The sequence below is a fragment of the Gracilinanus agilis genome, chromosome 1, assembly GCF_016433145.1.
Source record: "Gracilinanus agilis isolate LMUSP501 chromosome 1, AgileGrace, whole genome shotgun sequence".
Lineage (NCBI taxonomy): Eukaryota > Metazoa > Chordata > Mammalia > Didelphimorphia > Didelphidae > Gracilinanus > Gracilinanus agilis.
This window is the reverse complement of record NC_058130.1, coordinates 475,586,407-475,598,983: the sequence shown is the minus strand read 5'-3', so window position 1 is coordinate 475,598,983 and position 12,577 is coordinate 475,586,407. Positions and strand designations below refer to the sequence as shown.

The 12,577-nt window shown below is 40.8% G+C and overlaps 1 protein-coding gene across 1 annotated transcript in view; it reads left to right on the top strand.

Moving 5' to 3' along the window:
* Positions 1-12,350, top strand: part of KDSR (3-ketodihydrosphingosine reductase) — a 67,181-nt gene extending 54,831 nt beyond the window's left edge. The window contains exons 8-10 of the mRNA XM_044665773.1: positions 1,646-1,729; positions 4,110-4,211; positions 11,841-12,350. Coding sequence (XP_044521708.1) covers positions 1,646-1,729; positions 4,110-4,211; positions 11,841-11,960 — 306 coding nt within the window. The 3' untranslated portion in view covers positions 11,961-12,350. The remainder of the gene's footprint in view (positions 1-1,645; positions 1,730-4,109; positions 4,212-11,840) is intronic.
* Positions 12,351-12,577: the final 227 nt, after the last annotated feature.

Genomic DNA, 12,577 nt, shown 5'->3' with positions numbered 1-12,577 from the left:
ACAGATGAACCTGTTTTTAGAGAAGCTCTGCTAAATAGACTTATAACACTGGGTAAATAGAGTTTTGCCTCTTGAGTAGGAGTAACAATGGGTGATGGTTTCATTTTTACTCAGCCTCTAAGTTAACTCTCCAAGTGGGGTTTCTTTCCTCAGTACAGTGTTAGATGGGCAGCCCTGGGGAAGGCCCATTCTCCACTGGTCCTTTGGGTGCTGGGGGAAGCACGAGCACTGGGGTGTGCTAGAGAGTAATGACTCACCCCGTGGGGCCGGGAGCACCTTCCAGAGAGCCAGCATTGGCATCTGGATTTGGTGATCCCCATACCTCAGGAAAGTTCACGTCAGTCCTGTGACTTGGCTTTCATCTTTCAAAACATTTCAGAAAATATTTTGTCATTGTTCAAATTATGTGGTTATCTTCAGTGATGAAATGCTATTGCTTTAGGAGTTTGGCCCAGCATGATGGCACGTTATGTGTGTCACGGGTCTTGTGTTGGGCATTTCTGATTCAGATGTCCTTATTCTTATGTGTTGTTTAGTATTTCAGTCCTGTCCTGTTCTTTATGACTCTATTTGGGGTTTTCTTGGCAGAGATCCTGGAGTGGTGTGACATTTCCTTTTCCAGCTCATTTTACAGATGAGGAAAGGCCGACAAGGTTAAGGGACTTGCTCAGGGTCTTACAGCTTGTGTCTGAGATCAGATTGGAATTCAGAAAGACGATTCTTCCTGACTGCAAGCCTGGCCCTGCCCTCCAGTACTCTCTTCAGATTGTTTCTGGTACCAAAAATCATGCCTTCCTCAGCGTATAGAGTCTTTGTTTTTGTCTCATGCAAGCATCTTCTCTTACTAACTGACCTTGGTCACTTTTCAAAGTGGCACTACCTTTCAAAGTGCACTATTCAGGCATGGGGAGGACCAGGGAACATCTCCTGATTATCTAACCATCCTCAGGAGAAGAAAAGCCTCTATTTGGACTCAGGAGCTCTGAGGGCTAAGGTCACTGCAGCCCCAACCTCAGAGTTTGCAGTTTTTCACATTTGCAATCCCATTTGATTCTTACAACAGTCCTGTGAAGTGGTGCTATTATTATTATCCCCATATTATCTTCTGCCATAGTATCAATCCTAAGGTAGAAGAGTGGTAAGGGCTCGCAATGGGAGTTAAGTGACTTGCTCAGGGTCACCTAGCTAGGAAAAGTCTGAGGCTAAATTCAAACCCAGGACCTCCTGTCTCTAGGCCTAGCTCTCTATCCTCTGTGCTACCTAGCTGCCTCTCCCAATTTTTCATTTATAAAGTACTTTAAAGTTTACAAAGAACTTAAAGCCTCCATTGATACTCACAACAAACCTCTGGAAAAGAAGGGTTTCTGTGTGTGCCCAAATGTGCTTCCCTCTGAATGTGAAGAGAAGGTGGTGCCCTGTGGAAAGCCAAACAGCCCTTTCCTGTATCCGACCCAGGGGATGCACATTACTGTCGCCATCAGGGCGCAGGCACCCAGACATTTCAGACTTTTCCTACATATCAGGACTTGATCAAAATGAGAAAATTAAAATAACTGGAAAAATATTTCCCAAGAATAAGTAATCGAAGCTTTTAATTGAATTAGCTTTGTAACAATATTGACATATTTATTTTCTTCTTCCTAAGCCTTTAGAGACTCAACTTATTTCAGAGACCTCATCACTTTGCAAACCAGAACAGGTGGCAAAACAAATTGTCAGAGATGCCACAGTAAGTAAAATTTCCCTTTTTTCCCCCTCTTTTGCTTGGGTTGGTGGCACACATGCTTAGAAAAATACGACCCTCGAGTTTATTTCAAAACATAAATAATAATTGCATGTAGTTTTTTGTTTTTGCAACTCTAAAGCATGAATCATTTTATTTTTATTTTTAACCAACATTATATTAAAATAAAAACATTATTTTTAACCAACACTTATTAATTATGGCATTTTAATGGAACTGATTTAATTTATTGATAGAGTGGATAGAATTCACAATATTTAATGTCAGATGCCATTCTTTCTCTCTTACTCTATTTAATAACTAATTAAATTGACAGAATTTTGAACATAGCCTTTCTTAACATCAAAAGCAAGTTTTAAAGAATCCAAGTTCATTCAAAAGACTATTATATAATCTCAAATGAGAGGAGCTTATGAGCTTTTAGAAATCATACACTCTAAAGGTGTCATGTGTTACATACCTACTACTTCTCCCTTTTAAAGCAATTTTTAAAATTATTATTCAGAGGTTTACTTTCTTATTTAACTTGCCAGCAGTCTACTGTTTCTTTCTTCTTCATATTGTTCATTACCATTTTTCTGAGCATTAACTAGTAATTATAAAATGTAATAGCTTTTCAGGGTATCTCATAATTTCCTTTTGGCAGATGGGTTTTCTGAACCAGCAGTGTTAGTGCATTGTAAGAGAAGGCTTATTGTAATATAGTTGTCAAATTACCTTCAAATTGACTTAATTGGAATAAATAAGACAGTGAAATTGATCAGAGAGCATATATGAGTTATTCAGCCTTTTAGAATAAGAGGATCGTAGATTTAATCCTTAAAAAAAAAACAACCAAAAAACCTTAGAGGTCATCTAATCCAACCCCATTTTATAGAAAAAGAAAAAGAGACTTAAAGAGGTTAAGTAATTTATCCAAAGGGCAAAGCCAGTTTGGACTCCAACTCTTGTCCCTTTTCTACAAATCCAGAATTCTTTGTAATTTGTTTATTGAGTATCTGCTCTGTGTGAGGCAGTATAGTAGGTGATAGACATATAATAAAAAATGAAATAATTCCTATCATTAAGTAGCTTATATTCTACTTAGGAAAGCTTATATTCTACTTAGGAAACCCTTAAGATGAGCTTTGAAGAAAGCTAGGAACCCCAAGAAATAGAGGTGAGGACAGATAACAGCCTGTGCAAAGATATGGTGGTGGGAAATGGAATTCCGTGAATGGAGAACAACAAATAGGCTAGAACACAGAATATGTAGGAAAAGTAAATGAAAAATCAATCTGGAAAGGTGAATTAGAACCAGGTTGACAAGGACCACAAATACCAAACAAAAGAGTTTTTATTTTATCCTAGAAACAATAGGGAACCACTAAAGTTTTTTGAGCATGGAAGTGACATGGTCCTATATCTGCTCTAGGAATATCAAATTGGCAATTTTATGAAAAATAGATCAAGAGGGGAGATACATGAAGCAGAGAGGAAAACTAGGAATCGATTGCAATAGTTAATGCAAGTGGTGGAAGAGAGTGGAGAGCATGGGACTCTGTGTGTGTGTGTGTGTGTGTGTGCGTGTGCGTGCAAACTTAAGAATGGCAACCCTTTACTGAACAGGGAAATTGGTAGGATGGATGGGTTTAGAAGGAAAGAGAATGAGTTCTGTTTGGAACATGTTAGGTTTGAGATGCCTGGAGGACAATCGAAGTATAGGCCCAGAAGTGAACCTGGGGAAGCAGGAGTGGGATATAGGAGAGGTAAGGACCATGGATATAGGTTTGGAAGTCCTCGGCATAGATATGGAGAATGGAACCCATGATAGCTAATGAAGCCACTGAGAGAGAACTTTGGGGTATCCCCACACAGGAAAGGCCAGCCGTGGATGATGAATCCTATAAAGGAAAGACTGGCCAGACGGAGAGAACCAGAGAGAGCCAGGGTCATGAGAACTGAAGGTGACGGGAAAATACAGGAGGAAGAGGTATTAGTCAAGAGCATTGAAACACTTCAGAAAAATCAAGAAAGATAACCAGTGCTAAAGCCAGTGCTAAAAGGAGAAATAGAACCATTTCGTACCTGAGAAACGGGTTGTTTATCTTGCTTTATCTCTGATTCAGAGCAAATGGCCCCAGTGCTTTAAAGTGACCCTTGATGGCTCTCTGCACTTGGACAGTCTCCACAGAGCCATTCGAAGACTTCTCTGCATAAGGCACATGTTTTGTCCATCCCTTAGTTTGCCTAACAAAATAGATGTCAACAAATGTGAATTCAGAGTTTTGGGCTCTTTAGCAAAGGTCAGCATGAATTTGAGCAGAAGAGTGAACAAAGAATATATCTTCCTGCCATGAATGTTTCACATTTCCTTTTTTTCCAGCAAGGAAATTTTAATAGTTCCATTGGCTCAGATGGATACATGCTGTCATCACTGACCTGTGGCATGTCACCAGTAACATCTATTACCGAAGGACTCCAGCAGGTAAGTTCTTTTTGGGTCACTATGGGACGAAAGTGTCTCATTTTTAAGCCTGGAAGAGAGAGGGCGAAGGAAAGCATAAATAACTTTTCAATATAGGAAGGATTCTTTTCAGAGAAGAAATAGATTTAAATGATAGCTCAAGGGTATTAGGGAAAATTCACTGCTAATAAATATTCTAAAAGTCATTTATAAAGGGAAAGGGGAGTTTCTATTCATTTGGAATGATTTGGATATGGTTCTGCCCAACAAGATGTATGCTTCGGGAGTGGAAAGATCTGAGAGGGATAGATAGGTAGACAGATGATAGACAGATAGATAGATAGATGATGGATGGATGATAGATAGGTAGATAGATGGATGGACAGATAGGTAGGTGAGTAGGTAGGTAGACAGAGAGACAGATGATAGATAGATGGATGATAGATAGATGGATGAATGCATGATAGGTAGGTAGATAGATAGATAGATAGATAGATAGATAGATAGATAGATAGATAGATAGATAGATAGATAGATGAATGAATAGATAGATGAATAGATAGATGAATAGATAGATAGATGAATAGATAGATAGATAGATGAATAAATAGATAGATGGGTAGATGATAGGTAGATAGATGATAGATAGATAAATAGATAGATAGATAGATAGATAGATAGATAGATGATTTTAGATTATTCATTAAGTGTATATGAAATGTGGCAGCCAGGTGGTGACATAGTGGATAGAGTGCCAGGCCTGCAGTCAGGAAGATTCCTCTTCCTGAGCTCAAATCTGGCCTCAGACACTTACCAGCTGTGTGACCCTGGGCAAATCACTTGACCCTATCTGCCTCAGTTTCATCATCTGTAAAATGAGCCAGAGAAGGAAATGATAAACTACTTCAGTAGCTTTGCCAAGAAAACCCCAAATAGGGTCATGAAGACTCAGACACGACTGAAAACAACTGAGCCACAACAAAACATATGGGATAGGGCATACTTATCTGGCTCTGTGGTGCGTGCCTTGACCTTAAGGGAAGGGAAGGTTTTGGTTTTAGATTTGGTTCTAGGTAGAAGATGAGGGATGACCCTGAAGAGGGTAGAATTAGAAAGGCAGGAAAATACAGATTCATTTATACTGAAAGAACACTGAAGAGATTGACCCAATTTGAACTGCAGAAAGTTAAGTTGAGTACATTGGTGGGGAGCAGATAATAAAGGGCCAGGAAAATCTGGCATTTAGGTGGTATAGTGGGCACGAGCTTTGCACTCAGGAGTCAGGAAGATCTAGTTTCAAATTCAGCCTCAGACACTCTGTGGCCCTGGGCAAATCCCTTAATTTCTCTGTGCCTCAGTTTCTATAAAATGGGCATAATAATAGTATCTACCTCCCAGAGTCAATTGTATCAAATGAGATAGCTTATGTATAGCATTTTATAAACCCTAAGCTAGATGTAAATGCTAGCTACTGATAGTTGTTGTTTATTTAAACCCTTACTTTCTATTGTTGATACAAAGCTTCGGTTCTGTAAACTGAGGCATGAACCCTAGGGGGGCCTAGGTCACTCTTTCCCCCAAAGGAAAGAAAGCCAGAGAAATACTGTTCCAACTGTGAACCCTGTGGGACCCAAGCCCTCTTTCCCACTCTAGGGAGAAAACCCCAAGGGAAACTGCCTCTTAGTAAGCAGGCACCACAGGGCATGTGCCCTTTTAAAAATCAGATTGATTCTCATATTCCTTATCAAGATCTAGAAACCAAGGCAATTTTAAACAACACGAAGTCATTGGAAACAGTAGCATCATGACAATTCCAAGGCAGAAGAGCAGTACAGGATAGGCAATGAGGAGTATGTGACTTGCCCAGGGTCACACAGTGAGGAAGTACCTAAAGCCGGATTTCAACCCAGTACCCCCCAGTTTCTAGGCCTGACTCTCTATCCACTGAACTGCTCAGCTGCTACTGTTGTTATTGTTGTTGCTAAAATCAGATGAAGGGGATGAGACTTGATCCTCATAGACAAGAGCAAGCTTTTGTAGGTTCTTATGAATCATATATTTTTGGTAAATGTGAAGTCCATTTGACAGCAATGTGAAGTAGTGTGTTGTTGCAGACAGTGACCAGAGACAGGAAGACCAGTTTGAAGAACTAGCCCATAGTAGTATCACTAAAGATGCAAAGAAAGAAAAGAAGGAAGGAGGTAATGGAGAAAGGAAATAAGAAGGAGGATGTAAGGAAAAAGAAAAACTAAGGAAGGAAGGAAGAAAAAAGGGAGAGAGAAAGGCAGGAAGGAGGGAAAGAAGGAAGGAGAGAAGGATGGAAGAAGATAAGGAAGGAATGGAGGGAGGAAAGAAGGAGAAAAGGAAGGATGGAAGAAGATAAGGAAGGAGGGAGAGAAGGAAAGAAGAAAGGAAGGAGGGAAACCATTAAGCACCTACTATGTGTCAAGCTTTTGCTAAGCACTATACAAATATAATTTCCGGTGTTATTTTGCCAGTAGTTACACAGCTAATCTGAGGTCAGATTTGAACATAGGTCTACTGAATTCTAGACTTTGTGCTCTATCTATCCATTATGCCACCTAGCTGCCCCCCAAAGTCCAAGTGGTATTTGTAAGGATTAAAAAGGACTTCACAACAAGTTGGAAATATCAATAAAGGAATGAACCTTTATGTCCCAATACTTCATTCAATCTATCAATCACCAAGTATTTTTTGAGCACCTACTAAGCACCAGGAACTATGCCAGGCTCAAGGGATATAGAGGCAGAAATGAAACATTTCTACCTTGAAAGAATGTATATTCTGTTATCAACATGTGCATATACAAAGATGTGGAAAATAAATGAAAGGTAATTTAATTGAGGGGATCAGGAAGGGCCTCAAAGAGAAGGCGGTTCTTAAAATGAGTTTTTAAGGAAAGAAAGGATTCTAATAGGTGGAGATAAGGTACATTTCAGGCATGATGAAAATCCCACCAGCACAAAGGCATGGAGATTATAGATGATAAATAATATGAGAGGAGCGGCAAGCAGTCCTGGCTGGCCGGGCTGCAGAATACAGATTGGAAAGGTAAATAACCATTCAGAGAAAGCATTTGTTACATTCTCACCACTTATCAGGTACTGTGCTAAGTGCTGGTGGTCCTAATATAATCAATCAAGGCAGTCCCTGTCCTCATGTAGCTAACATTTTTTTTTTTATCCTTTTGTTTGTTTAAGTTTTAGAAAGCAATAGAAGATGTCCCCAGAAATCGGATAACTTCACCATTAGACTGAGACCTTGCATGTAACTGGACTGGACAATTTAGGTTTAGAAAACTTCTATGGGGAACAAAATAGAGGATCGAAAGGATTTCTTTCTTGCAGGGCCAGCCCAGTTGAGATTAAATAACATAATTTATGTTTTAATAGGAGAGGTAAAAGGGAGACAATAAAAGGAGAGGCAGGAAGGGGGAGGCATGGGAAGGCATGGCCTAGGCAGTTCAGACAAAAGATCATCTGTTAAAGATGGGGGACTGATCCAGAGGTGGGGCCTGCGGTTTGGGTGAGAGGGAAGTGAGGATGATGGCCAGAGAGCGGGCATTGTAGGGAGGTTAATACAATAATCTAGGTAGGAGCTGATAAAGACCTGAACTAGAGTAGTGACTGTGGGAATAGAACAAAAGGGAAGGGTAGGAGAGCTCTAACAGGAGAAATCACAAGATATTTGAAAACTAGGGAATAAGGAATGGTATATTTCTGAGGTAGTACACCCAAGATATTAGATGGTGGTGTAACAATGAAATTTATCGATTGATTGATTGATTGATTGGGTTAGCATTAATCAATAAATTAATTCTCTCTCCCAGTGATCAAAAACTAGGAAGGACCCTCGTGTAGATCCTTAAATAGAGTGTTCATTATGTAGTCTCTCCCTTGGATATTCCCAGACATCTCTAATTGGTGACTAGCCAACGAGGAGGAGATCCTTAAAACTCAACTCCTCCCCATCCCTTGGATGATGGCGTTTAGTCATATACTAAGTTCTATGCCTCCAATGTGGCCAGGGTGGGAATCTAGTTTTGCCCTATTAAAATTGATCCCTGCAATGATTCTTTTTTAAAAATTTTAAACTCTTACTTCCTGTCAAAGGCCGAATAGTGGTAAGAACTAGACAGTAGGGGTTAAGTGATTTGTCCAGGGTCACACAACTAGGAAGGGCCCTGCATTGATTTTTTTTTTTAAATCCTTATCTTCTGTCTTAGAATCAGTACTGCGTATTGGTTCCAAGGAAAAAGAGCAATAAGGGCTAGGCAATTGGGATTAAGTGGCTTGCTAGGAAGTGTCAGAGACCAGATTTGAATCCAGGACATTCCATCTCTAGGCCTGGATTTCAATCCACTGAGTCACCTAGCTGTCCCTACTTTGATTCTTTATGAGGAATTGAAGGACTCGAAGTTGATACAATTATGTCCATCTGACCACAATGGAAGACTCTCTGGGGTGAGGCATTTCTCCGAATTCCCTAGGAACAAAGAAATGAAGATGTGTCTATGTTTCCATTCAGAGTTTCCAAAATAGAAATAATTCAATACACTAAAAATAAATCCTTTCAAACCCCACTCTGATTCTTGGAGAGACAGTCTCCCCAATGAATCACTATAGATAAGATATTTATAAATTTTAGTATTGACTCATCAAAATATGTAAGATCCCAAAGGTACTATTGTATTTATTTCATGGAGGGTTTAGCTATGATGCTTGGGTGTTTCTTAACACAATGTTAAAAAGTGATTGATTGACACATGGATGGAGAACCACAAAGAGGACACTCTTCTTCTAGCATAAAGGTCTTACAAACAAAAAAATAATGGTGTCTGGGGAAGACATGAAAGGGATAGGTGATCCAACCTCCACTGTCCAGCCCATTACTCCAGGGACTCAGAGTCTCATGCTACAGTTATCTGATTTCCAGGGACATCTATTGCTGTGGTCTTTCCCTTCTTAGAGCTTTTAAATCAAGCTGTTCCTCAGAGCCATTTCTCTGGCAGAGGGCATTTTCTGGTCCAGGTCACTGGTGGCATCTTTAAAATTTCTTGAAAAATAGATCTTAATAGAGGCTCAGAGTGAGCAGAAGTAGGAAAGTTCGGCAGAGAGTTATATTTCGGGAAAAGGTGATGAGTTCTGATTGGGACAAGATAAATTTGAGATGCCTACTGGAAATCTAGTCTGAAATGTGGAAGAGGCAGCTGGAGACTGGAGCTCAGGAAAGGGATTAGAGCTGGGTATATAGGTCTAAGCACCATCTACATTGAATTAATAATTAAAGTCACTGGAGCTGAGGAGGCCACCAAGAGACCGAATTGACACAGAAGAGAAGAGGGCCCAGGATAGTCTGGGAATTTACTCACAGTTAGGGGGCATGACATAGAGGGACACCCAGCAAAGGAGCCTGGAAAGAAGCAGTCAGATAGGAAGGAGGTCTTAGAGAATATCATAAAAAATAAAAAATAAAGTGTCTAGGAAGAGAAGGCACCTAGCAGTGTCAAATGTTGCAGAGAGTTTGAAAGGGATGAGAATTGAGTCATTTTGTTATTCAGTCATGTCAGACTCTTCGATGCCCCATTTGAGATTCTCTTGGCAAAGTTACTTAAGTGGTTTGCCATGTCCTTCTCCAGCTCATTTTACAGTTGAGGAAACTGAGGCAAACAGAATTAGGTGACCTGCCCAGGGTCACACAGCTGGTAAGTGTCTGAGGCTAGATTTGAACTCAGGAAAAGGAGTCTTACTGATTCCATCTGAGCCCTCAATCCACAATGGCATCTAGATGCTCGTTAGATTTGGCATTTCTGAGTTACTTTGGAGAGCCCAGTTTCAATGGAGTGATGAGGTTGGAAGCTACATTGCAGAGAGTTGAGGAAAGGGAATAGGGAAAGGATAGAAGGTTACAGGATTATAGTTTGGGGGAATGGGCAGGTCTAAAGAGGGGGCATTTGTGAGCAGTAGGAGAGAGATCTGAAAGAGGTGGTCATGGGGGAGGAGGAGTGCAGTGTGTGGGAGGAGATGGAAGGCCATGTGTAGGGGTTGGTTTCTGGAAGGAGAAGGTCATCTCTTCATCAGAGATGGAAGTAAAAGGAGAGGCTGGGGAATGGTATCCAGGGGCTTTGCAGTGTACAGAAGGGGAGAAGACAGAGTTCATGCTGAACACTCTCTGGTTCCTCTGTAAAATGGGACATGAAGCCCTCAGCTAAAAAAATGGAGGTGGGCAGAAGGTAGTGTGGGAAGTTTAAGGAGAGATTTAAAAAACCCCTGTGGGGAACAGAATAGGAAATACATTAGGTAGGATCAAAAAGATTTCTTTCCTGAAGTGACAGCCCAGTTGAGATTAAATAACACAAATTTGTACTAAGCTCAATCTTATGGTTTCCTCCAAATCTGTCCAATAGCCCAGTGGATAGAAATGGAAAAGGCAGATGGTTGGAGTGATCCAGGATTGGGGTTTGGCCAGGTCTCAGCATCCATGGGGCAAGGGGGCAAGGGGGCAAGGCATTTAAGAATAGAGAAGAGCATAGTGTTGAACTGATTATCACTTGGGTCAAGAATGGAAAGGGGAGAAAGCCAAGGTAGAGTAGGGGTGATGACCTAGGAGGGATGCAAAGAAAGGTCTCAATAAGAATAAAGAATGGTTTTAGGAGAGAAGCAGGAAAGGGACAGATGGGATAGTAGGAGGTTATGATCTGAAAAAAAGGAATTTTGGAGTTTGTTTTATCATCATAGCTAGTATTTATATAACACTTTAAGATTTTCAAAACCTCATTTAATCCTCACAAAAACCCTATTAAGTAGATACTATTGTTTTTCCTGGAGATGGCTTAGTAGATAGAGTGCCAGGCCTCAAGAAAAAAAGACCTAAATTCAAATCCAACCTCAGATACTTATTGTGTGATCCTGGGCAAGTCATTTAACCTATTTGTCTTAATTCACTGGAGAAGGAAATACCAAACCACTCTAGTACCTTGGCCAAGAAAACCCCATGGATGGTACTGACAGGCTACGGTCCATGGGGTGACAAAGAGTCATACACAACTGAATGACTAAACAACAACAAAATTGTTATTCCTATTTTACAGCTGAGAAAGCTAAGGCTTGACAGATTATATGACTTGCCAAGACCACACAGCTAGTATCTGAGATAGGATTTGAACTAAGGTCATCCTGACTGCAAGTTCAGTGTTTGTTCTGCCCCTTTGCCACCTAGCTGCTTCATACAAGTGAACCACCGGTGGGTGCCCGGCGCTAGGCAGAGCTGAGCTAGAGATGGGGGAATTGGGGAGTTAGAATGGATGTCAACATTTTGGTATCCCCCAGTAAAAAGGCAGACTCAATTCTGGCAGAGAGGGAGGCTGGGAGGCACTGAATTCCTTGAGGAAAGAAGTGGAGTGACCTGGGAGCTCCTCGCTCCCTGCCTCTAGGACTGGGATTGGGTGATCACTCTGGACAGAGAGAGCTTCCAAAGAGAAGAGCTCACAGACGCAGAGTTTAGACAAATGTATTCACAGTTGAAGTTCTCTGTCCGGTCCCGTGTAAGGATACCCTTGGGGTCCCCCCTGAAACGAGCTGGGGAATGAGCTCGGCCACTTCCCCGCACCCACCCCACCTTCTCTTTCAGATAGTTACGATGGGTCTCTTTCGAACCATCGCTCTATTCTACCTTGGAAGTTTCGATGGCATCATCCGACGATGTATGATCCAGAGGACAAAGACTAAAACGGTGGACAAAACGGCTTGATAATCCTTCCGAGGAGCAGAGAATGGTTATTCAACGATCTGGACAGCTTGCTGCTAACTGGGATCTGACCTGTTGACTGGTGCAAATGGGTTTGGATATACGGAGTTTGAACAGCTCTTTCTTCTTCAGGAACCTGGTTGAAGGCAGGAAGACAAAAACCCAATTCCAGGAAATATTAATACTATGCAAATATGAGGATGAAGACTTTTTGATTCTCTGGGTTCTGAGGTAGAGAGAGGATGGTGTGGGACACACTAGACTGTAAGAAGTGGGAGAAAATGGGACTTTGAAGTGGGTACTTGCTGGTAATTCTGAATAATGACATGTAGGTCTTTTCTTTTATTCTTTCCCCTCACCCCTAACCCGATGGTGGTAGAGACCAAAAATGGATTACGTGGCATATAAAGTCAAGATTTTTTAAAAAAATATTTTAGGTCTCAACCATGTTCTAGAATGGTTTAAAAAACTCAGCTTACTCAGTTCACAACAATTTTTTCCCATTGTTAATAGTTTTAAACATCGATTTTTGTCACTGAAACCCTTTTACAGTATAGCCATCATGCTTCCTTCTGCTCCTGGTGGGAAAATGTTAGATTGGCAACACTATCTGTCAGAAA